Source organism: Sorghum bicolor, chromosome 2 (genome assembly GCF_000003195.3).
Source record: "Sorghum bicolor cultivar BTx623 chromosome 2, Sorghum_bicolor_NCBIv3, whole genome shotgun sequence".
Taxonomy (NCBI): Eukaryota; Viridiplantae; Streptophyta; class Magnoliopsida; order Poales; family Poaceae; genus Sorghum; species Sorghum bicolor.
This window is the reverse complement of record NC_012871.2, coordinates 50994810-51018188: the sequence shown is the minus strand read 5'-3', so window position 1 is coordinate 51018188 and position 23379 is coordinate 50994810. Positions and strand designations below refer to the sequence as shown.

The following is a 23379-nucleotide window of genomic DNA, read 5'->3' as shown; positions in this document are numbered from 1 at the left end:
CCATCATTAAATTAATTTAATCCAAAAGGGCAAGTCGGACAAAGTAATGGTGAAGACAACTGCTCTGGAAACCATGTGGAAGGTTCTTCTCTCCAGAGTAAGTTTATGTTGACATTTTGAGCAGACATTATGTGATTTCTTTTCCGACAGGATTAACGTGTTAACAGGCTCATTTGTTGTGAGTAGTTGTATTTATAGAATAGTTGCTGATTCTTAAGCTGAAAAACTAAGCTGAGATTTGTGTTCCTATTGATTGGATTAATGACCATCCATGTGCGTTTTAACAGTGTTTGAAGGGAAATGCTCCTGGGGTAAAATACCGACTAATTTACTTGCTTCGTCTTTGGAGAGTTGTGTCAATTTAAGTTTGGGACATATTGTGGAGTTGGCATCTAAAGTTACAATGAGACCAAGCTTCTTAGAGGTATGTCAAATTGATTCCCCCCTTGTAGATTCACATTCCTAAATCATCGATTTATAATTTTATAATGTCAACTTGCTTGGGATTAAAAGGCTTTGTTGTTGTTTTATGCATGCAGCCAAAACTTCTGGAGCAAGACAGTTGCTTGACATTTTGCTCTCATAAGGTTGATGCTGCGGTAAGGTCTCCTCTCTTTGTTACATTCATGTTTAATATGATTTTGTCCAGGGGTCTCCATGTTTCCCTTATTACTAATGCTACTAATATGTTCTTTGAGTCCAAGATTAGTGTGGCTAACAGGCAAAAAACCTGGCATTATTACCCGGTTGTAGCTATGAGTTGAGGAGCCAAGGTCCTCCTACCTTAGGTGTCCAGGCCCTTGACACATACACTGCCACTGAATGCGATATATCCATTTTTCCATGGAATTGCTGGAAAATGGCTTTAGCGTTCAATTTAAATGCCCCAAACTTTTGGCAACATTATTTCAATTTTTATGAGGGGTAATAAACTTGTGAAGGGGGGAATTTATAAGCTTTTAGTTGTTGCTATTCTGCTGTACAAGAGCATGGGATCAGATCTATTGTGTCCCACTTTAGAAACCTGTGTTGAGCACTTGAGCTGCTTCTTTTTGTGGTGCTGGTGGTTGGTTGGAGGTGTAAGGGGGGTTGGCACAGTCAAAATTATTAAGCTTTATTTGTTGCAGGGTTCATATCAGCTACAACTATGCATGTCCGCACAAGAGGCTGGTGCAAGAGACATGTCTTTGTCTCCATATAGTAGTTACTCATATGATGATGTCCCACCTTCGTCATTATCAGATATCATAAGGTAACAATAGCTCATTTTCGTAGTTTAACAGATTCTATATTTTTTTCTTTATTCTTGTTGTGTGTTTCATCATTATAAAAGTTTCTGACCACGGCTCATTTGATCACCAAATCAGTTTTTCTTTCCCATGACGGGTGAGACCGTCTTTGAAAAGCAACGAAATTACAGTTGCATCCCATTTGTTCCAACGTTCACACCCCTTTGCACACTGAGTGCAGATTTGGCGCCCAGGGGGGCTGGCGCCCTCGCTAGCTAAAATACCATGTTGCAATGTTTCAAAAATCATCACAAAACCATGTATGTAGTACACATAAAGTTTACTATAGCCACAACAATTCAGTTTAAATTCATCCTATATGTCAAGAAACAAAATAGACAAGCAGTCAACCTGGCACTGTTCATCATGTGCTGACAGTGACATTTTTATTTTGTAATCTCAACATCAAAGATGAATTTTGAACTGAATTGTTGCAGCTACACTTAACTTTAGGTGTACTACATACATGATTTTTGTGATGATTTTATTGAAACATTGCAAATGATATTTTAGCTAGAGGGTGCCAGCCCCCTTGGGCACCATATGATTTTCCTCTTGCGTAATGCTAAATACTAATGAAATACGGACTACTGCTGCAGTGGACCCAAAGCACTTAAGGCCCAGCCGACACAGCCCACGCACTACATAAAACGGGTTCACTACCTTTGGATAAAGCAGGCGGCGGTTGGCTAGGCAGGCGGCGGCTAGGGCGGCGGTGTGTGTGAGGGAGAGAGGAGAGGAGCAGCGGTGGCTGGAGAGAGTGAGAGGCAGAGATTAGAGAGCAAAGCTATATTCCTTGCTTGATTGAAATAGTTACATTGCCCCTATATTATAGTCCCTAGCGGACTTGTATTCCAAGAAACTATAAGAATATTACTGACTATGGGGATTTGAGAAGATGATTCCAATAGAGCCTCATGGGCCATATGGGCCTGCAGTAGATGTGCCTTAACAAAGAAGAGTCCTTCAATGCATAGTTTCATGGCACAGTTACCAAGACTATAAACTAGGTAACCGAGCCACAGGAGTTTCATGGGGATGAAACTCCTCTCTCATCTGATGAAACTCCTTCATTTAATGACTCTGCCAAGTCAGCAATTATGCTTATGTGGCACCCTATTTAATGTGCATGACACTCTCATGAAACATGCATTGAGACTGGCCTTAGATTTGGACTCCTCTTTGGCTCTTTCTAAAGCAAAACTCTCCTCTTTCCTAAATAATCTCAATCCTTTTTCCTAAACAAGTCTCTACTTATTTTCCCTATTTTTATTCTAGACTTTCCTTTATTCTAAAATCTCCCGGATATCAGGATATTGTGGAGGTGGTGGTGGCCCACCCCCTCTGGCCACGCGCCCTCCTGCCGTGCGTGGGGTGCCCCTGGTGGCGGCCAGGGCTGGGTTTTGGGCCCCCTCTGGCCCGCTAAGCTCGACGTGGGGGGTCTGGATCGGACGTGTGACAGTCTGAAGGAGTGTATGGATACTAGGCAAAGCTCCTTCCAGCACACAAGTATTCCAGTGCTTCCAGACTTCCCAGGACACGAGAATGATGAGAGAATTTAATCATTTCCGCATCTCCTTTGGAACTCCCCTAACAGCTTTCTCCAACAGTTTGAGTAGAGGACATCTGTTGTAGTGGGAACCACAGCAGATAAAGTTCAGATGCTGCAGAATCAAGAACCACACCTGCCAAGTGAAAACACAGGAAATGAGTAGGTGCTAGATTGTTTCCTTTTCTTGGTCACAGAAAGGGCAGGCTTCCTGGTGAGACAGACCCTGTTTACGATCAGCAGTCCAACAGCGGTTCTTGAAGGCCAACCAAATGAAAAACTTGCAGCGAAGAGGAGCCCATCTCTTCCAAATTTTCTTCCAAGGAGAGAATTTAGTTGCACCCGTGAAGATAGCTGCATAGGATGATTTGCTGCTCTGATTGGGTGAGCTTCCATGGTGCATATCCTGGACATCTTGTTGGAGAGATAAGACCATCAACTTGATCCCCATATCAGCAAATATTCAGTGGACCTGCACATTCAAGGCCCCATTGATGTTGGCCACCCATCTTCTGTTGTCCAGACCCTGAGCGACAGTCCGATGCTTCACAACCCTCTTTGGGATTAACTTGATCAGGTTTGGAGCAATTTTCAGCACTGTCTTGCCACTCAACCAGCGGTCTGACCAAAATCGAACTGGTTTAAACTTTCGTTTCACTAATTAAGTGTTTTGAGTTGTAATTTCACTAAGCTGTATGCACAATTGATAACTAGCAAATATTTGAGTTACTGATTTGAAAGTTGGAAAGTTCGATGTTTCAATCAAAAGGTTTGAATAATATTTGAAATTTAAGTTTATGTTTTGAACTTTGAGTTAAAAGTTTAACTGTTCACGACTAAGCAGTGCTCACTGTTTTGATAACCAATGAATGGTCACCAGATATATGCGCCTCTCGAACATTTTGTCCTTGCGAAGTTTTGTTTGAAAAATAACCATTTTGGTATGGATTAAGTGATTCATCTTGTGAAAGGTGATGATGTGAAGCTTCATAATAGCTTTCATGCATATGATAGCAATCTCTAGATAGGTTTGTAGGTATGTTGCAATGATTTTGTAACCTCACGTAGTGATGCTTCATTAGAAGATAATTTGATTAGTATTTTGTTCATCCCTTATCCTTTTGCTTCAGGAAATTCTTTGCTATTTCTATGCGATTGAAGTTAACATCAATAGGTTTTGTTTTGCACAGGTTAAGATCTGGGAATGTACTTTTTAATTACAAGTACTACAATAATACGATGCAAGAGACTGAAGGTTGTCTCTCCTGTTTCTAGGTTCTGCACATTTTCTTTATTGCATTTTTTATGTAAATGTTTTTTAAGTGAAGCAGTAAACATCAATAAGATGGTAAAGCACTTTTCTGTGTTTTCATTTGTTAGTTAGAACAAAAGCTATCGACTTCTGCTTGATTGTGATTGTTTATTGTTTTGTTGAATCACTTATATTGTGGCTACATTGCTAAGAACTACAGAGAGATATTTTACTTTGGTATTGGTATTTATTAATGCAGAAGACAACAAACTAGTTTAAGATCTCTAATTAACTATTTTTTTTCAAAATTAAGTCATTTATCACTTCTATAAACTTGAAAATCAAATGGTTTTATTATCTTCTCATTTTGTTGCGAGCTCCTTTCTCGAGGCAAGATAGTCAAGTAAGAAAATAGACCATAAGCCATCCTTTATCTTGTAGCCTGTCTAAGAAAGGAGCAATAAATAGCTCATAGTTTCCTTGCTACTGCCCTAAGAGTTGTTCTTCTATCATCAGCGAGTTTCTTAGAAACAATCTTTGGACAAGTAATGCAGGCATGTCAGATTAAAAAATGCTAAAGAATGACTTTGATCACAAAATAGAATATGTAGCTTTAAGTGGAATTGAATCGGGAGCGGAGTCATTCATTTATAAGAAGAGATATTATGAATGGCAGACATCAACTGTTTCTTTAGTTACTTGTGCCAGATAGGAAAATCAAGCATTTCCTAGAATGGGTGATAGTAAATATGAGTGGTTTCTTTGATGATAATGTCTAACATGTGACTTAGCCCTTCATGGCTAAGTCATTCATTTATAAGAAGAGATATTATGAATGGCAGACATCAACTGTTTCTTTAGTTCCTTGTGCCAGATAGGAAAATCAAGCATTTGCTAGAATGGGTGATAGTAAATATGAGTGGTTTCTTTGATGATAATGTCTAACATGTGACTTAGCCCTTCATAGCTAAACATATGCATTTTTCAAATTTTTGTTAACTGCTGATCATGGCCAAGATTCAGAAGTAGATACTTTACAGACACCTATTGTTGTGATAATTTCCTACTGCTTCTCATTCGTTACTCTTATAAAACTGTTCCTTATTTGATTCATTTATCTATTCTTACCAGTCACTGAAGATTTCTCTTGTCCATTTTGCTATGTACGATGTGGAAGCTTCAAGGTTTGAAAGCAAAGTTTCTTTGATATAATATTTGCACATTTGTCATTGTTTGCTTCAATGTGCTGGTCATAAGGATTATGCACATTCTTGCTTGCTATATTTATGACAAAAGCACACATTTTTTTTCCTTGAACACACAGGAGAAAGCACACATTCTTTTATTACTCCCTCCATTCCAAATTATAAGTTGCTTTGACTATACATAGTAAAATGGAAGCAAAAAAGTCAAAGTGACTTATAATTTGAAACGGAGGGAGTACTCAAACTGCACAATTGGTTTATCCTATATCGTAGTGAGCCCGTTAGAGTTTTTTATTTCTTTTTTCTTTCTTAATTCACTTGACTCTTTAAGTCACATCTAATATAATTGTTTTGGTCATACTAGGGTCTGGGATGCCATTTAAACTCATCGCATGACCTATTCCACTATGAGTTTTGGGTTGGTAAACCACTGAAATCTCCATTACAAAATTGTCTTCAGTCCTCATAGTTTGATAAGTATTATAATTTTATGTTACAGATATCTGAATCGTACCAGGTTGTTAATGTTAGTCTGAAGGCCGATGCTTGGAGAACCGAGGTAAATTTACGACAGCTATAAAGTTTAAGCTGTTTTTCAGATTCAGTTTCTGTGTGGTATATGGAGCTGTAGTTGATGAATTTAGTACTTTACATGTGTTTAACTTAATATGTCCCTCAGTGTTCTTCTAAAGGTTTGTTTAGATGGGGGCTCCAACTTGGTTAGGCAAATGAAGGGCATTACATGTTCCTTAGTCCAGCATGACTCCCTGCGTTGTGATTTCCTTCCTTTGTTGAGTACAGAAGCCAAGGATGAAAGAGCATTGGCTATTCTATATCTCCCATAACATTGTGCACCTCAATGGTTTCTGTGGATAATGTTTTACATGCTTAGCGATGCATGGTGACTATTGCTTTAAATGGAAGCACTCTTAACTGTATTTAATAACTAATTAATAGAGAATAGCCGAACAGGCTTAGATTAATTAATTGATGTTTACACAAGGGGTTACAATATATAGAGGCCCAAGGGGCCTGATCACATAGCCACATAGGGTGGCGTACAGCTAACTAAATAGCAGTAAAAGACTAGCACAATATCCAAAGGGATTAGTAGCACAATATTCTAACACCCCCCCGCAGTCGGAACGTCGCAGCAGCGGACATTCAGACTGGAGCGGAAGTCTTGAAAAACTGAAGTAGGCAGCCCCTTGGTGAATACATCAGCAAACTGAGAAGTAGTGGGTACATGAAGTACGCGAACAGCACCAATGGCCACACGTTCCCGGACGAAATGAAGGTCAATCTCCACATGTTTGGTGCGCTGATGTTGCACAGGGTTGGTGGAGAGATAGACAGCGCTCACATTGTCGCAGTAGACAAGACAGGCTGTGGTAAGAGGATGATGGAGTTCCTGGAGAAGCTGCCGCAACCAAGAAGCTTCAGCGACGTCGTTAGCAACAGCCCGGTACTCGGCCTCAGCACTGGAGCGAGAGACAGTGGGCTGCCGCTTAGAAGACCAGGAGACAAGACTGCCTCCGAGGAATACGGCATAACCGGAGGTAGAGCGGCGAGTGTCCGGGCATCCGGCCCAATCAGCATCCGTGTAGACAACAAGTTGTGTCGGGGAAGTCCGAGGAATGATGAGGCCATGATCAAGAGTCCCCTGGAGATAGCGCAGGATCCGTTTGGCAGCAACAAGATGACTCTCCCGAGGATCGTGCATGTGAAGGCAAACTTGTTGGACGGCATAAGCAATGTCGGGCCTGGTGAATGTCAAGTACTGAAGAGCACCCACGAGGCTGCGGTAATCGGTGGGATCAGCAACAGAGGGACCATCAGTGGCAGAGACTTTGGCGCAGGTGTCAACAGGAGTGGAGCACGGTTTGCAATCAGCCATGCCATGACGAGCCAAAATGTCCAGCGCATACTGCCGTTGAGAGAGGAACAGAGAGTCACCTCTTCGCTGAGCTGCCATGCCCAGGAAATGGTGAAGAGGGCCAAGGTCCTTCATGGCGAACTCCTTCATTAGAGCATCAATGACTTGACGGAGAAGCTGCTGGGAGGATGCAGTGAGAACAATATCGTCCACGTAAAGCAGCAGATAGACAGTCTCTGAACCACGGTGGTAGACAAACAGAGAGGTGTCTGATCGAGCTTCAGTGAACCCCAAGGAGAGCAGGAATGATGCGAAGCGGCTGTACCATGCGCGGGGGGCTTGCTTCAAGCCATAGAGGGATTTGTTGAGTCTGCACACATGCTGAGGAAGAGCAGAGTTAGCGAATCCTGTTGGCTGGAGGCAGTACACAGTTTCTGAGAGGGTCCCTTGAAGAAAGGCATTCTTGACGTCAAGTTGATGAATCGGCCAATCCCGGGAGTGAGCTATAGTGAGAACTGTACGGACAGTGGCTGGTTTGACAACGGGACTGAAGGTTTCCTCGTAGTCAATGCCGGGGCGTTGAGTGAAGCCGCGAAGGACCCAACGAGCCTTGTATCTGTCCAGAGAGCCATCAGCATGAAATTTATGTTTGAAAATCCATTTTCCGGTGACCACATTGGCATTGGCGGGCCGAGGAACAAGATCCCAAGTGTTGTTGTCCATGAGAGCGGCATATTCCTCTTCCATGGCACGACGCCAGTGAGGATCAGCAAACGCAGCGCGGCAAGACCGGGCAATTGGAGACAGACCCTCAGCATGAAGAATGCGAGGCTGAATGTATCCAGACTTCCCACGAGTCGTCATACCATGGTTGTTGTCAACTGGTGCGATGGGTACAACACCAACCGGAGGACCATCTTTGACATACCGTGGGGGAGAAGGTATGATGGTGGAGCGGCGAGGAGCAGCAGCAGCCGGCGATGATGGTGGTGGTGGAGGGCGCCGAGTGTACACCTGGGTGATAGGCGGCTTCTGGAAAGCTGCTGCCATAGGAGCTGCAGGGGGTGGATGGCGCCGGGTGTACACATGGATGACCGGCGGCCTCGGTACAGCGTCGGCCATGGGCAGCACCGAAGGAGCAGCAGGCGCCGGAGCAGTAGGCGACGGGGCTGCAGCCAGGGGCAGCCTGGTGGGCGATGAGGGCACCGGGGCTGCAGCCTGGGGCAGCACTGGGGCTGCAGCCGGGGCAGAACGAGATGCTGACGGTGCGCGGAAACCTAGGGGAGGGCGCCGGGGCGCTGGCCAGAACGGGGGGCCAGAGCGGAACCGGAGCATCCTCAGGTACCTCAGGTGCAGCCTGCATAGGTAACTGAGCAGGGGCACCGGAAGTGGTCAAGGGTGTACCTGCAGAAGAGGAAGGAGCTAGCAGCTCATTGTTAGTTAGAAAATCAAGCTTGTGGGGAGCTGAGGTCCGGTGGCGAGAGAAGGGAAAGGTTGTCTCATCAAAAATGACATGACGAGAGATGATGACACGATTAGAGTTGAGATCGAGGCACCGGTATCCTTTGTGATCAGGAGAGTAGCCAATGAAAACACACAAGGAAGAGCGAGGAGCAAGTTTGTGAGGGGTGGTTGCGGTGAGGTTGGGGTAGCAGGTGCATCCGAAGGCACGAAGGTCATGGTAGGAGGGGTGGGTGCCGTAGAGAGCAAAGAAGGGTGTGCTCATGTCTAAAGTTTTAGTGGGAAGACGGTTGAGGAGGTGCGTGGCTGTAGCAAGCGCATCAGCCCAATAGGAAGGGGGCATGGAGGCTTGAAACAGGAGAGTGCGAATGACATTGTTGGTGGTGCGAATCATGCGCTCGACTTTGCCATTCTGCTGTGAGGTGTAGGGGCAGGACATGCGAAGAACAACACCTTTAGCAAGAAAGAAAGCACGTGCAACAGAGTTATCAAATTCACGTCCATTGTCACATTGCACAGATTTGATGGTGCAACCAAACTGAGTGTGCACATAGGCAAAGAAATTAGAGAGCACAGAAAAGGTGTCGGACTTGAGGCGCAGCGGAAAAGTCCAAAGAAAATGGGAGTGATCATCCAGAATAATTAGATAATATTTAAATCCGGATACACTGACAATGGGCGAGGTCCATAAATCACAATGAACTAAGTCGAAGTTCTTGGATGCACGCGATACAGAATGGGAAAAAGGTAAACGAACATGGCGTCCAAGTTGACAGGCATGACAGAGGGAGTCGTCGTCGGGCTGACTGCAGACGATGGAGGAGGACCGGGCGAGGCTCTGAAGAGTGGCCTTGCCGGGGTGCCCGAGACGACGGTGCCAAGTAGTCGGAGAAGGGGTGGCCACAAGAGCGCATGGGCCGGTAGAAGACGACGGAAGCTGTAGGGTGTACAGAGGGCCCGAGCTATCACATCGCAGGAGGGTGTTGCTGGTACGGAGATCCTTCACAGAAACACCAAGCGGGTCAAACTCAACAGAAACGAGGTTATCATAAGTGAACTGTCGAATAGAAAGAAGGTTCTGAATAATGTCAGGAGCGACAAGAACATTATTTAAGTGAAAAGGACCCGGAATGAGGGAGTAACCAGTGCCAATAACCGGGAGGGTGGCACCGTTGCCCACGACGATGGAAGAAGGAAAAGAAGAAGTCGGGGACATGGTGACCATACCGGGGTTGGAGGCAATGTGGGAAGTAGCACCGGAGTTGAGCACCCAGTCAGAAGAGCTTGGCGGCGGTGTGAGGGAGACGGTGCTGAAAGCACTCGCGAGGGATTGAGCATCCCATGGTGCCCATGCTGACGGGGGCGCCTGAGGAGGTGGCGGAGTCCATGCCGGAGGGGGCGCTGGAGACCACGCAGGAAGGGGTGTCTGAGGTGCCGAGTAGTATTGCCCAGCGCCGCTAGTCAGTAGTGCGTGCTGTTGTGGAGACAGAGCAGCGCCAGGACGAGGTGGAGGACCGCGGGGGCCGCCGGTGGTGGAGCCAGGCCACATATGGATGGATCCGGTCCATGGGTTGAGGAGGGAGGGCCACTGAGCAGCGCCAGGAGAGCTGTTGTGGCCTCCCTGGCTGCCCTGGCCGCCCTGGCCACGCCCACCGCGGCGGCGCTGGTTGCGGTTGCCGCCGGAAGATGTCCCGGCAGCCGCCCCTCCAGCAGGCTGAGGAGTGCGCGGGGAAGCAGCACTAGAGGGCGGTGATGGGGCAGATGGCCTGCTGGACGAAGAGACGACGAGGGCTGTAGGCGGCGCCGAGGTAGTCCCCATGGTGAGCTCAGCGAGACGCAGGTCGGCACGAACGTCAATGAAGGACGGGAACGGCCGCTGGCGAGAGATGAGCTGAGCCACGAACTGAAAACGCTCGTTGAGGCCGCGCAGAATGTTCATCACCATGGTGCGATCATTGAGGGGTTCACCGAGGTCGGCAAGGGCATCAGCCATGGTCTTCATCTTGCGGCAATACTCGTCGATGGAGAGAGAGCCTTGGCAGAAGTTGCGGAACTCAGCGTCGAGGATCATGGCACGGGTCTCACGGTTGTTGAGGAACTGCTGTTCAATCCCGAGCCAAGCCACCCGGGCGGTGACACCGTCGCGCTCGTGGATGACGTCCAAGATGTCGGCGGAGACGGTGTTGTAGAGCCAAGACATGACCACGCAATCCATGCGCGACCGTGCAGCATCAGCAGGGCGGGAAGCGTCACTGAGGACGTGGTCCTTCAGGGCGAATCGACCCAGAACGAGAAGGACGTGGCCGCGCCACTTGGAGTAGTTGGAGGACTGAAGATCAAGAGTGATGGGAATCAGATTCTTGATGTTCTGGACGGCGGAGGCCTGGCTGTGCAGGTGAGCGATGGCTGCGGCTTCGGAGGAGATGGAGTCGTCGTCGCTGTCATCGTGGATTTCAGCATCTCGTCCGCGAAGGCGCTCGCGGAGGGCGGCAGCCTGCTGCTCCAGGGCATCAGCGGCCGCGCGCTCCGCATCGAGGGCGGCAGCGGCCACACGGACCCGTTCCTGGGCGGCGGCGGCGGTCTTCAGAAGGGCAGCCTCCTCCTGGGTTGCGCACTGCGCTCCGAGTTGGAGGCGCGCAGAGAGGCGGCTTCATCTTCGAGGGCCTGGGCGGCGGCGAGCGCTTCATCGCGGAGGGCGGTAGCAGAGGAAGCCGTTCCGCTGGCGTGAGCAGCCATCGAGGAAAGGGCGGCGCGGCGGCTGGGAAGGGCGCGCGGCTGGGAGGAGGAATGGCGCGCGGCGCGGCGGCTGGGAGGAGGAAGGGCGCGCGGCGGCTGAGAGGAAAGGCGCGCGGGCGCCGAGAAGAGAAGCGGAAGGGCACAGGACCAGATTAGTCTCGTGATACCATAATAGAGAATAGCCGAACAGGCTTAGATTAATTAATTGATGTTTACACAAGGGGTTACAATATATAGAGGCCCAAGGGGCCTGATCACATAGCCACATAGGGTGGCGTACAGCTAACTAAATAGCAGTAAAAGACTAGCACAATATCCAAAGGGATTAGTAGCACAATATTCTAACACTAATGATCCTAACTGGCAGCTTATTGCTGAGGGCGTTGATCCGAGGCATCAAACGTTTTCTTACCGGTATGCTCATTCTGCATTGCTTTTTCAACATCACCACTCTTTGTTTTGGTTACCTAAGCTAATTCTGTTACGTCAGCTCAAGGTTTAAGAAGCGTAGACGATCAAAGACCACAACTGAGAAAATCAGGCATGTACATTCACATATTATGGAATCAGGGTCACCTGAAGATGCCCAGGCAGGATCTGAGGACAACTGTGTGCAAGGGGAGAATGGTACATTGTCATCACACGGTCACTTTAATTGGTACATGTATTCTTATCATTATAAAAAAAGGGACCACATAAACAACACTTTGATTCTGTTACACGTTTTTTTTGTTTGAAAAGATAACTCTGTTCTTTCTCCTGTATATTGTTTGAATATGTCCACTAGTGGCGGAGCCAGGATTTAAATCTTGGGTATTCCTCTGCTGATGTTTGGTGGGCCGCCACTCAGCTGTTACCTCTAATTTCATGAGCGACGTGTGCCCTCACCGGTCGCCATGTAGGCGTAGCATAAAGATAGAGGCCGTGCGCGCGCTGCACGCCCCGCGCCGCTAGGAGCTTAGGACACTGGGAACCAGCAATGCCGCCACTACGTCATGCCTAGTCGGCTAGGGTTAGAGATTTAGGAATGAGAATTATGGAATTGCCTCCCACTCATGCCTTGTCCACTCGCACGAAAAGAATAGTTTGTTATACATGTTGTCATGTGCATATTCCGATTTGTCTTGGAAATGAGTTTGGAAATAAGATATGATTTGTTCTAATATTTGGTGGCATGAGTTAATATGTATGTGGTGTGGAGATAAATAATTAGATTTTCATTTGTAAAAACAACATAATAGAATAATTTTGGCAATCGAGCTAACATAGTTCTATGTGGAAAAAGGAATACAAGGATAGACTAAAAAATAAGAGAAAAATTTTATTTGCTAAATACAGATATATATTGCATAAAAAAGTTGGGTATTCCTGGGAATACCAGGAATACCCACTGTATCCGCCAGTGATGTCCACTCTCATGGAAAAGATGCCAAGTATTAACCATTTGTGTTGTCTCCTTTCTTAATTCAGTTTGATAGTTCTTTGCTCATGCTGTACAATATCACATTGCGCTTAGAGCCTTTTTGAATATTTGTTGCACCGCGTTCTGGCTTCTTGGTGCTGTAAAAGTTGAATGTCTGTATGAAGTATGAACTGGCTGTTTCTGATTTGCAATTATCATCGATTTGCATGCTGAGAAAATCTGCATTGTTGGCCTACAGCATTTATCTGGGACTCTGGGCCCTATTCCTTTTGTTGCCTACTTTTCCTGACCCAGATGGTAAACTTTTCAGGGACTTCTGTAGCAAATGCTTCGATTGATCCTGCTCAGTCTTTACATGGCAGCAATCTTTCACCACCAACAGTACTACAGTTTGGGAAGACGAGGAAGCTATCTGAGCGAGCTGACCCTAGAAAGTAGTCCTTTGTACATTCTTGATACCATGTTACTCGTCATGATATTGTTCCTTATGATACTACAATTGGAATGTGGTTAATTTATTGTTTGTTTTGTATTATCTTGCAGTCGGCAGCTCTTGCAAAAACGGCAGTTCTTCCATTCTCACAGAGCGCAGGTGAATGAAAATTATTACTCTCTTCATCTTTGTTTGCGCACATTTGTGGTAGAACCAGGGCACGTTTGTGTCCTCAGTTAGGTTAATTGATTAAACTATTTTCCTATGAAACAAAAGTGATAATGCATTTTTATGTTTCTGGTAGTTCCATTAGTCATTTAGTCCTTAACACCAATCATGTAAAAAAAACTTGAGCTGCGGGGGTAGCGACCCCCGGGCATCATCAAGAAGAAGACCTTAACCCCTACCCCACCCATACACAGCGGTGCCGTAGCCCATGTGAGAACAACCACGATCCAGGCTGGACCTTAGACCTGTGCTTTGGCGTGGGACGGACAAGAAGATTTTTAGCCTGGAGTCAAACCAGGACCTGAGGAGTGCTACTCAAGTCACCTAACCAACTCAGCTAGAGGCTCTTTTGCTTAACACCCATCATGTAATTCCTATGCATATTTGTCTGAACAATGAAATAATAGCTGAACCTTGGTGTTTTTAACAACAAAACCTTTTAGTCCCAAGCAAGTTGCGAAAGCTAGAGTTAAAACCCAACATGAGTTACCAACGAAAAAGGGAAAAGAAAGACAAAAATTTATATGAGCCATCAACTTTGTTTTTTTTTGAAAAAATGTGATTTTGATCTGATGTAGACTAAAGGACCCCCTCAACTGCTAAATCCTTTTCAATTCAAAACAATGGTCTGGGAGGATGTTTGCAGACCTAAACTAAAGGTAGTGATCACCTAAGAATCATGTGTTCAACACACGACCTCAGCTCCCAAAACCTTCTTTGTTTGCTATGCTTCAGGCTGTTGTGAACCTTATTAGTTCATTATGGAATAATACCTTCTGAAAAAAAAACACTGGCAGCTTGAGTTTGAGATGTTCTAATCACTGTCCAATACAGTCATCAGCCTTGGCCAGAATCTTACTGATCTATAGTAACATGATGTTTGACATTACAGCTTGAAGGTGGGAACAAGTTTGGTACCAAAAATTGAACGCTGCCTGAACCTAGGTCAGGCCACTAGGTTTGAAAAATTTGCAACCCAAGGACAACCTTCTATCCATTTCCCTTTCGCTTCCCCTTCTGAGCCCCTCCTCCAAAATATTAGCTAGCTACTAGGTGAAACACATGGATTCACAAGCCAGAACATGGTTCCTATTATTTCTAGCTTTGAGGCAAATTCCATTAGCTATCTGTATGATGTGATTGATTTTATGCCACCACTATTAAGAAAGTTATAATTAGCCAACAAAATGGACATTTTTTTTCATCTTGGGTGTTTTTGCTGGTGTGTGGGTGGGTGCCACTCCACATTTAACATACTGTGGCTGTCATGAAAAATATTAGCTAGGGACTAATTAAATTTGGAATTTGGTCTTCCAAACTGCATGGAAATAAAGTGACAGTGATCTAGCTGGGAGGCATGCAGAAATATTTGGACAGTGTGATCCTCCATTGCAGTCCTCTGTTTCTCACATGTTATTTGTTTTGATGGTGCTCTGATGTCCCATTTTTCCAAAATGCATTGTTAATTGAATCACGCAAAGTTATAGTTAAGTGATCTGTTTGTTATGTGATGTTATGTTATGGTAACTAATAACATGGGAAACAAGTTACAGAAATTTATTAGTAGACTTTCCAAAATGAAAGCTGCCAAACACTTTTTCATTTGATTCTTCACACTGTTGTACACATGGTATGCCTTCAATGGAAGTCTTGCCTGATTGTATCATTATAATTCATTGTAGCCAATGGCACTGGAACAAGTGTTCTCGGACCGTGATAGTGAAGATGAAGTTGATGATGATATTGCTGACTTTGAGGATAGAAGAGTAAGATATGACATTGTTATCGCTGAAACATTGAATCTATGCATGTTTTTAAATCCACTTGAGCTTTAGTCATTTCTGCCTAGCTGTTCAATTATTGTGAATTTTAACTTTGTTGACTACATGCAGATGCTTGATGATTTTGTTGATGTTACAAAAGATGAAAAACTTATTATGCATATGTGGAATTCATTTGTTCGAAAACAAAGGTTAGTCCTATCCATAAATTCCCATAATTCTGATTATCATAATAGGCATGTGTGACTGATTCTGCTGTTACTATTTATACTTAGTTCGTGCAGATAAGCAGCTTGAACAAACTACAATTTTATGTTCAGTTTTAACCATTTCCCTATGGAGCAACATTTACTTAAAGCAATGGAATTGCATGGTAAAAACTAGATTGATTATGGAGACATGGAGTACATGTACATATATCAAAGTTCAAGAAGGCGCTAGGCGCTTTCTAGGGGCTGACCCATAGCCTAGCGCCTAGGCTAGCCTAGGCGTTTCCATATCCATGCATATTTATTTCAAAGTCTAAAAAGAAAAGGAAAAATAGGAGACTAGTGGGCCAAGAATTGTACAAGAAGGCCCATAAAAGCAGCCCAAGCCCAAGTCTGAACAACAAATCTTATCCCTAACCTCACCTCCCAACCTTACCTATTCCCTGCTCGCCGCACGACTCGCAAGTCGTGACTGGCTGCACCGCGCGACGGCCCTCTACGTCTGTGCCGCCCGCCACCCCCGTCCCTGCCCCAGTCCCAGTCTCCTCTGCGCTGGTCGCCGGCCCCAGTCCTTGTCTCCTCCGCCCCTGCCCGCCGTCCGACTCCGCTTGAGGTTGTTCTTGTTAATTTCATAAACATGAACTTAGGAATTTCTTGCTGCCAGAGGGAAGCTTGGCAAGGTTGCCGCTTGGATTGTATTAAAACTGAGTTCTGATAACTTAGAGGATACAAGGGGATGGCTGCTGCTTATATAGCCAGACAGCTCCCAACATGACCTGACATATTCTAACAACCGAAAAGAAGATGCTCTAGCTACTTGGTTCTCAAGGCACCATGATCAGCTTGGTTGCCAAGGAACCTACAAAGTAAAGTAGATACTAGTAATATTAACTAGGAATGATAACTGGGTGTAGCACAAGGCTAACACCCATCAATTCCCCCTTAGCCTTGTGTGCCTTGGGGTTGATCTGCTGCAAGCCAATTCTGCCTCTCATCTCGTCAAATTTGGCCTTGCCCAGAGACTTGGTCAGGATGTCGGCGAGCTGATCAGTAGTAGGAATGTGCTCAGCCTTGATGCTTCCATCTTCCACAGTTGCGGATGAAGTGATACTTAATCCTGATGGGCTTGCTTCTTTCATGGAAGACTAGATTCTTGGCCAGAGCAAGTGCAGATTTACTGTCCACCTTCAACTCCACCACCTCGACATGCCTGCCGAGGAGCTCAGCTAGCAGCCTTGACAACCACAGAGCCTGAGTAGCAGCAGTGGAGGCAGCGATGTACTCAGCTTCACAACTAGAGAGTGCCACCACCTTCTGCTTGATGGAGTGCCAGCTGACCAAGCAATTGCTGAGGAAGAAGAGGACTTCGCTCGTGCTCTTGCTTGTGCCGACGTCGCCGGCGACGTCGCTGTCGGTGTAGCCAATGAAGCGGGTGCTGCTAGGAGCCTTGGTGAAGCGCAGGCTGAAATCAAGCATGCCAGCGATGTAGCGCAGGATGCGCTTGACTGCAGCTTGATGTTCCACCGTGGGCCGCTCCATGAACCGCCTAACATAGCCGACGACAAACGCCAAGATCAGGACACATGTGCACTAGGTAGCGTAGACTTCTGATGAGGCGCCGGTAGTGCGTGGAGTCGACCTCAGCAGCAGTGTTCTGCCTGCTGAGCCGGAGCCTCTCCTCCATCGGAGTGTGGGTTGGATTGCAGCCATCCATGCCCCCAAGCTCTAGGATCCTCTTGGCATAGTGGGTTTGCCGAAGTGTGATCCCTATGGCATCCTGGTGCACCTCTACGCTGAGGCCTAGTCACCGCGTTCCCAGGTCGAGGAATGGGAACGAGGAACGTGGTACGCCGATTTTCAATACTGTTTGGAACGACGAGTATACAGCTTCAACACGTCCCAAATTAACATGGATTGAGATCCAAGTTAATTTGGGACGACGTTCATGGAACGACGAGAAGGAACGAGGGAGAAGTGCTGCTGGCGCTCACCGTGGTGGTGTACATCCAGGAGAATGTCGGGTGGGGCTGGGGTTCAGGATCCCTGCCATCGCCATGTTCGTCTTCGTGCTTTCGTTCGTCAACGGGTACACACTCTACGTGAAGGTGAAGCCCGAAGGAAGCCCCTTCAAGAGGCTCCTGCAGGTCCTCGTCGCGACGTTCAAGAAGAGGAAGGAGTTCGTGCCGGAGGACGTCGGCTTGCTGTACCAGAACAAGGACCACGACGCTGCCGACGACGACCAGGTCCTCGACGGCCTCCTCGTGCTCGTGGACGCGTACAACACGTTCGAGTCGGCGCTGCTCGCGGCGAAGCAGACACTAGCGGACACGCAGGCCGGCACCCGTCGCGTGGTCGCCGCGTCGGTGCGTGCGGCCGGGTCGAGTTCCGCTGGCGTTCGGCGTGTTTCCGTTCCGCGATTTGGGACGACGTTCCCGGGGACGAGGATCGCCGCATCCCGTCATTCTTCTGTTTCTGTCATGCAAGCCACTGCTCTTCAGTGAGCATGAGCTTGCTGCCGACAGACGCATGCTCGTGTGTAGGCTCATCGTCCAGATTGTCCACCGTCTTCAACCTCTTGATGACCTCCTCGATGGTGAGGTCCTAGAAGTCGAGCAACGTCTCGATGGCGATCTTGAGCTGGGCGTACTTCTTGGGCGTAGCACGAGGAAGTTTCTACACCACCCGCTGCTCGTTGAGGTACTTCTCGCCCTGCAGAATCATCTGCTGCTTCAGCGTGGTGAGGCGGAGGGCGAAATCCTCGATCTGCTCTCCTGGCCGAAAGGTGAGGTTTTCCTACTGCTTGCGCAGCCGATGTAGTGTGGCGCGACGGACGTGGTCGATGCCTCCTTGGCGGAGAACTTGTCCGCGAGCGACACCTGCATCTCCTGCGGAACCCCGACGATGATGGCCTCCAACGCGCACCAATCATTGTGGTATGGGAGATCGCCGTATTCGACGGTGTCCTAGAGCTAGCGCGCCCGCATCTTGAGCCTCATGAGCAAACTCCACTCTTGGTAGTTCGTCTTCGTCAGCATCGGCCATGGAGTCCCCGTGCCGCTGTCCTTGTACACCGTCTGGATCACCGGGGACTCGCGACGGCCTCCGCGTCCACGATGGCGAGCAGGCGACTGGTCCCGGCTGCGCCTATCTGGGCTCTGCGTCGGGCCCTTGCGGCGCGGGTCTGGGCTCCTCCTTGGCGCCCGAGGCTCCTGCTCCATCTCCATGCGCAGAGCTGTCGTCGTGTTGGCCACTGCCTGGGCCGCCGCCTGCCGGGCCGCCTCCATCGCCTGCACGGCTGCAGCCTCTGTTGCGGCCAAGCGCTACGCACGGTTGGTGCCCGGGTTCACCACATCTCCGCCACCCCCTAGGTTGGCGTCGGCGGCGGCTGCTGCTCTCAAGGCTCGCTGGCTGGCAGTGGACATGGCCAAAGGATTCTCCTAACCTGGCTCTAGATACCAATTGTTAGTTTCATTGGCATGAACTCAGGAATTTCTTACTGCCAGAGGGCAGCTTGGCAAGGTTGCTGCTTGGATTGTATTAAAACTGAGTTCTTGTAACTTAGAGGATACAAGGGGATGGTTGCTGCTTATATAGCCAGACAGCTCCCCAACAGGACCTGACATATTCTAAGAACCGAAAAGAAGATGCTCTAGCTACTTGGTTCTCAAGGCATCATGATCAACTTGGTTGCCAAGGAACCTACAAAGTAAAGTAAATACTAGTAATATTAACTAGGAATGGTAATTGGGTCTAGCACAAGGCTAACACCCGTGAGTTTCTCCCTCTTCGGCAACCTCCGGCTGCCTAGGGGTCCGCCTACCCGCATAGGCCAGGCGGAACCCCCTCGCCTCCTGCTTAGTTGCGCCTAGGCCGCCGCCTAGCGTAGCCTTTTTGAACCATGACATATAGACAAGGATGATCTAGGGTTGGTTTATATAAGTATCACCACCGTTGGATATCCTTGCCTATCAAGATTAGAAATCAATCTATAGAAAACCATAATGGGCTCAAGGCCCAAGGAGTCGGTACTGCAGACGTTCGGGTTGGATCAGAACTCTTTGAAGACCGTTGATGGCAACCCTTGGGTGAAGATGCGAGCATACTAGGATCAGGACATGTAGAACACAAACAACACCAATAGCAACGTGTTCCTGAACAAAGTGAAGATCAATCTCACTACGTTTGGTGCGTTGATGCTGAACTGGGTTGGAGGACGTGTGGATGTAGACGACAATAATGTTACCACAATATACTAGAGTGGCACGGTGAGGTAGGGAGTGGAGCCCACACAAAAGCTGGTGTTTGGAGGACCTAGAGATCAGACTATCCTTGAGAAAAATTGCATACCCAGTCGATGTTGGAGTAAACGACCAGATCAATCTTTACTGAAGGCAAACATGTGATCGAGAGTATCGTAGATGTACCTCAGAATGCGCTTGAGAGTTGCAAGATGAGGGTACCTTGGATCATGCATATGTAGGCAGACTTGTTGACTAGTGTAGATGTTCGGTTTGGTGAAGGTGAGATACTTTAGAGCACATGCCAAACTCTGCAAGTCGGTAGCGTCACTTACTAGAGCACCGTTTGTAGCTGACATCTTGACACAAGTGTCAATGGGCATAAAACACTGCTTGAGTGCTTGTAGTCAACCATGCTGGTCAAGTATCTCAAGCATGTCCTAACGCTACGAGAGAAACAAACTGTTAGCACGACGATGAACTTGCATCCCAAGAAAGCAATGGAGTTCACCCATGTCCTTCATAGAGCACTCTTGCTGCAAGGCAGTGATGGTGTGACGCAACAAAGTAGCTGATGATGCAGTGAGGACAATGTCATCAACATAGAGCAGCAAGTATTCGATGTCATCTCCTCGGCGAAACATGAAGAGCGACGTGTCTGACTTGGCCTCCACAAACCTAGGTGAAAGGTCTGTGTTTGGTTTTGGTAATTGAGTGACAACTTTAGGTGGACTAATTGTGTTTATGTGAGATACATAGGAGATTAGTCCACATGTGAATATGTAAGGAGCTCATTACATATGAGACATGACATGGAGTCATCGGACCAAGATGGAGAAGATTAAGATGAGGCTTGGCTCGACGTACTGGTTGCAAGTGTGAAGGGCAAGTCGGAGGCTTTAAAGTGAGGGACCGCATGTGACTGTGAAGCTTGAGCAAGACTTGATGTTGATGGACCGAGACAACAGTGAAGATCAAGTGAGGTCAAGATTGATGAACCGATATGGTCACATGATGATATGAAGTGGATTATATCATTTGATGATTGATTGGTGCATGTGTTGCATCAACATTGGAGGAGATGAAATGGAATGCACAAGGCAAAAGTATATTTGTAGGGCATTTCATTTCACCGGTCATAGGTGTGTAGAGAAGTTTATGACTGGATTTAGGATAGATAGCCGTACTATCAATAGGGACAAACTTGTTTGCATATCAGTCATCTAGTGCCCCTTGAGCGATCTAACTTTCCATGCGTGTTAGGATCGAGTGGCGTGGCAAGTTCAGAAGCTAACTCCTTTGGAAAAATGGTTGTGAAAATGCTAAAACACATGCACTTGGTGGTGTTGACACATTTGCAAAGGAGGTGGAGTTTGAAGGGTAGAGAATGGTTTAGGATCCTCTGCGCTGGAAATGAAATGAAATGCTTATTTTCCACTGCGCCAGAGGCGATGTTGAAGAGGAGGTGAAGTCGCGGAGAAACACTCGTCAGACGCTGAGGGTGGCAACGTCGGATGCTGAGGGTGGCAACGTCGGACGCTGGACCTGTGCCTGACGTGGTGTTAACAGAATGACGCAGAGTGGCGCGGTGCATCAAAGTGTCTGAGGGTTTCGCACCGAACGCAGGCCGGCGCACTGTTCAGCGTCAGGTGCTTGGTGACGTCCGCAAAGTTCCCATGCACTCGGAGGAGACGTTGTAGGCATCTGACACTAGCTGCGTTCGATGGCACCCTGTCCGACGCATCCGTAGGCAAGAAACCATTTTTGGTACCTCTTTGAGTTGCGTTCGACGTGCGACGTTGGTGTCTGATGGTTTTTGTCGGAGCGTCCGGTGTGACCGTGTCAGGCGCGCGTGCGAGTTGGCCGTTGGCGGCAATGGCTCTTTTTAAACGCCTAGTGACATTTGGCAGCCCTATGTGCATAGGACGCTGGCTGGAGCGTCTGATGGCTCACACTTGCGCGTCCGGTGCGTGCACGTTTTGCCCAATGAAGGGTCAACAACTATTTTAGCCATGGGGGGCTATAAATAGAAGTGGTTGGGCTTGGCGGTTGCTTGACACCCTTGGGACATAGTGTCCATGCTTGGAGAGTGCTAGGAAAGCCTCTAACTCATTTGTGCTTGCAAGATTGCGAATCAATAGCGAATGAGTGATTATAGTGTGATTGCATTGAGAGATTGCATCGAGTGGCACTAGGTGTTCGTGTTGCAAGCCGGTGGTGCTTGTTACTCTTGTAGGTTGCCACCTTGTAGATGGCTTGGTGGCTTGTGACTCCGTCGAAGCACGTAAGAAGGTTGTGCGGTGCTCCTGAGAAGAGATTGTGAGGGGGCATGGTGCTCGCCTCGCGGGGATCACGAAGAGCAGCTCTAGTAGAGCGAGACATGAAGGGCGATAAGTAGTTCGGCCGTGTCAAGTGCTAGAGCTTGTGGTAAGCACTCCACGTGGGAGAGTGTGACTTGCGGGTCGCCACTAGAAAGGGGACTGGCGGTAACCTTGGAGTTTGTCTCAACGAGGACTTAGCTTGATGGCAAACAAGTGAACCTCGGTAAAAAATCACCATGTCAACTTTATTGTAGAGAAACACCGCACACTCTAATCAGGGGGGGTGACCTTCATTATATAGCTTAATAGGCTAGGGTTACAATGTACATGGGCCATAGGCCATACACGCCCAATGGGCTGTTATATTACATTCTAACACCCTCCCTCAGTCTAAGCGGGAGTGTCACGAACACAAAGACTGGACCTAAAATCAGTAAACAACTGTACAGGTAACCCTTTGGTCATAATGTCCGCGAACTGATGAGACGAAGGAACACGGAGCACTCGGACCTGTCCCAAAGCCACCTTGTCACGGACGAAGTGAATGTCGATCTCAATGTGCTTCGTGCGACGATGATGAACTGGATTCTGAGTCATGTAGACAGCACTAACATTATCACAGTAGACGATCGTCGCCGAAGAGATGGGTGCATGAAGCTCCTGAAGCAGCTGACGAAGCCAACAAGTCTCAGCCACAGCGTGCGCAACCGCACGATACTCAGCCTCCGCACTCGAACGAGAAACCGTAGTTTGTCGCTTTGAGGACCAAGAGAGCAAGTTGTCGCCGAGGAAGACGCAGTAGCCCGAAGTGGAACGCCGAGAATCCGGACAACATGCCCAATCAGCATCGGAGTAGGCGGTCAAGGTTTCGATGCCACCAACCCCGATGTGGAGACCGGTGGACAGCGTACCCTTCACATACCGCAGGACACGCTTGAGCATCGCCAGATGAGGCTCGCGCGGGTCGTGCATGAAGAGACACCTGCTGGACAGCATAGGCAAGATCCGGGCGAGTAAGCGTGAGATACTGCAAAGCACCAGCAAGACTGCGGTACTGAGTAGCATCCGCCACCGGGGCGCCGTCTGTAGTGGAGAGCTTGGCCCGAGTGTCCACAAGAGTCGCTGTAGAGTGACACTCGGCCATGCCAGCGCGCTGGAGCAGTTCCACAGCGTACTGGCGCTGCGAGAGAAAAAGCCCACCGGTGGTCCGCGTGACTGCGATCCCGAGGAAGTGATGCAGATCCCCGAGATCAGTCATGGTCAGAGTGGAGGAGCTCGTGACGGATCCTCTAGGTAGCATCAGGATACAGCTGACTCGAGTTATGACGCCCCGTGGCGGAGTATTTTTTTTTTTTTTTTTTTTTTTTTTTTTTCTTTT

General features: G+C 47.7%; 1 protein-coding gene across 2 annotated transcripts in view; it reads left to right on the top strand.

Annotated features, from left to right (window-relative positions):
- The window catches only part of LOC110432499 (polycomb group protein EMBRYONIC FLOWER 2-like), a 35207-nt gene that overhangs the window by 5025 nt on the left and 6803 nt on the right, over positions 1–23379 (top strand). For both annotated transcript variants that reach the window (XM_021453025.1, XM_021453026.1), the window contains 14 exons: positions 29–97; positions 288–424; positions 540–599; positions 1128–1252; positions 4029–4093; positions 5222–5274; positions 5660–5713; positions 5795–5854; positions 11736–11782; positions 11859–11995; positions 13102–13225; positions 13335–13383; positions 15135–15218; positions 15345–15424. In XM_021453025.1, coding sequence (XP_021308700.1) covers positions 29–97; positions 288–424; positions 540–599; positions 1128–1252; positions 4029–4093; positions 5222–5274; positions 5660–5713; positions 5795–5854; positions 11736–11782; positions 11859–11995; positions 13102–13225; positions 13335–13383; positions 15135–15218; positions 15345–15424 — 1144 coding nt within the window. The remainder of the gene's footprint in view (positions 1–28; positions 98–287; positions 425–539; positions 600–1127; positions 1253–4028; positions 4094–5221; positions 5275–5659; positions 5714–5794; positions 5855–11735; positions 11783–11858; positions 11996–13101; positions 13226–13334; positions 13384–15134; positions 15219–15344; positions 15425–23379) is intronic.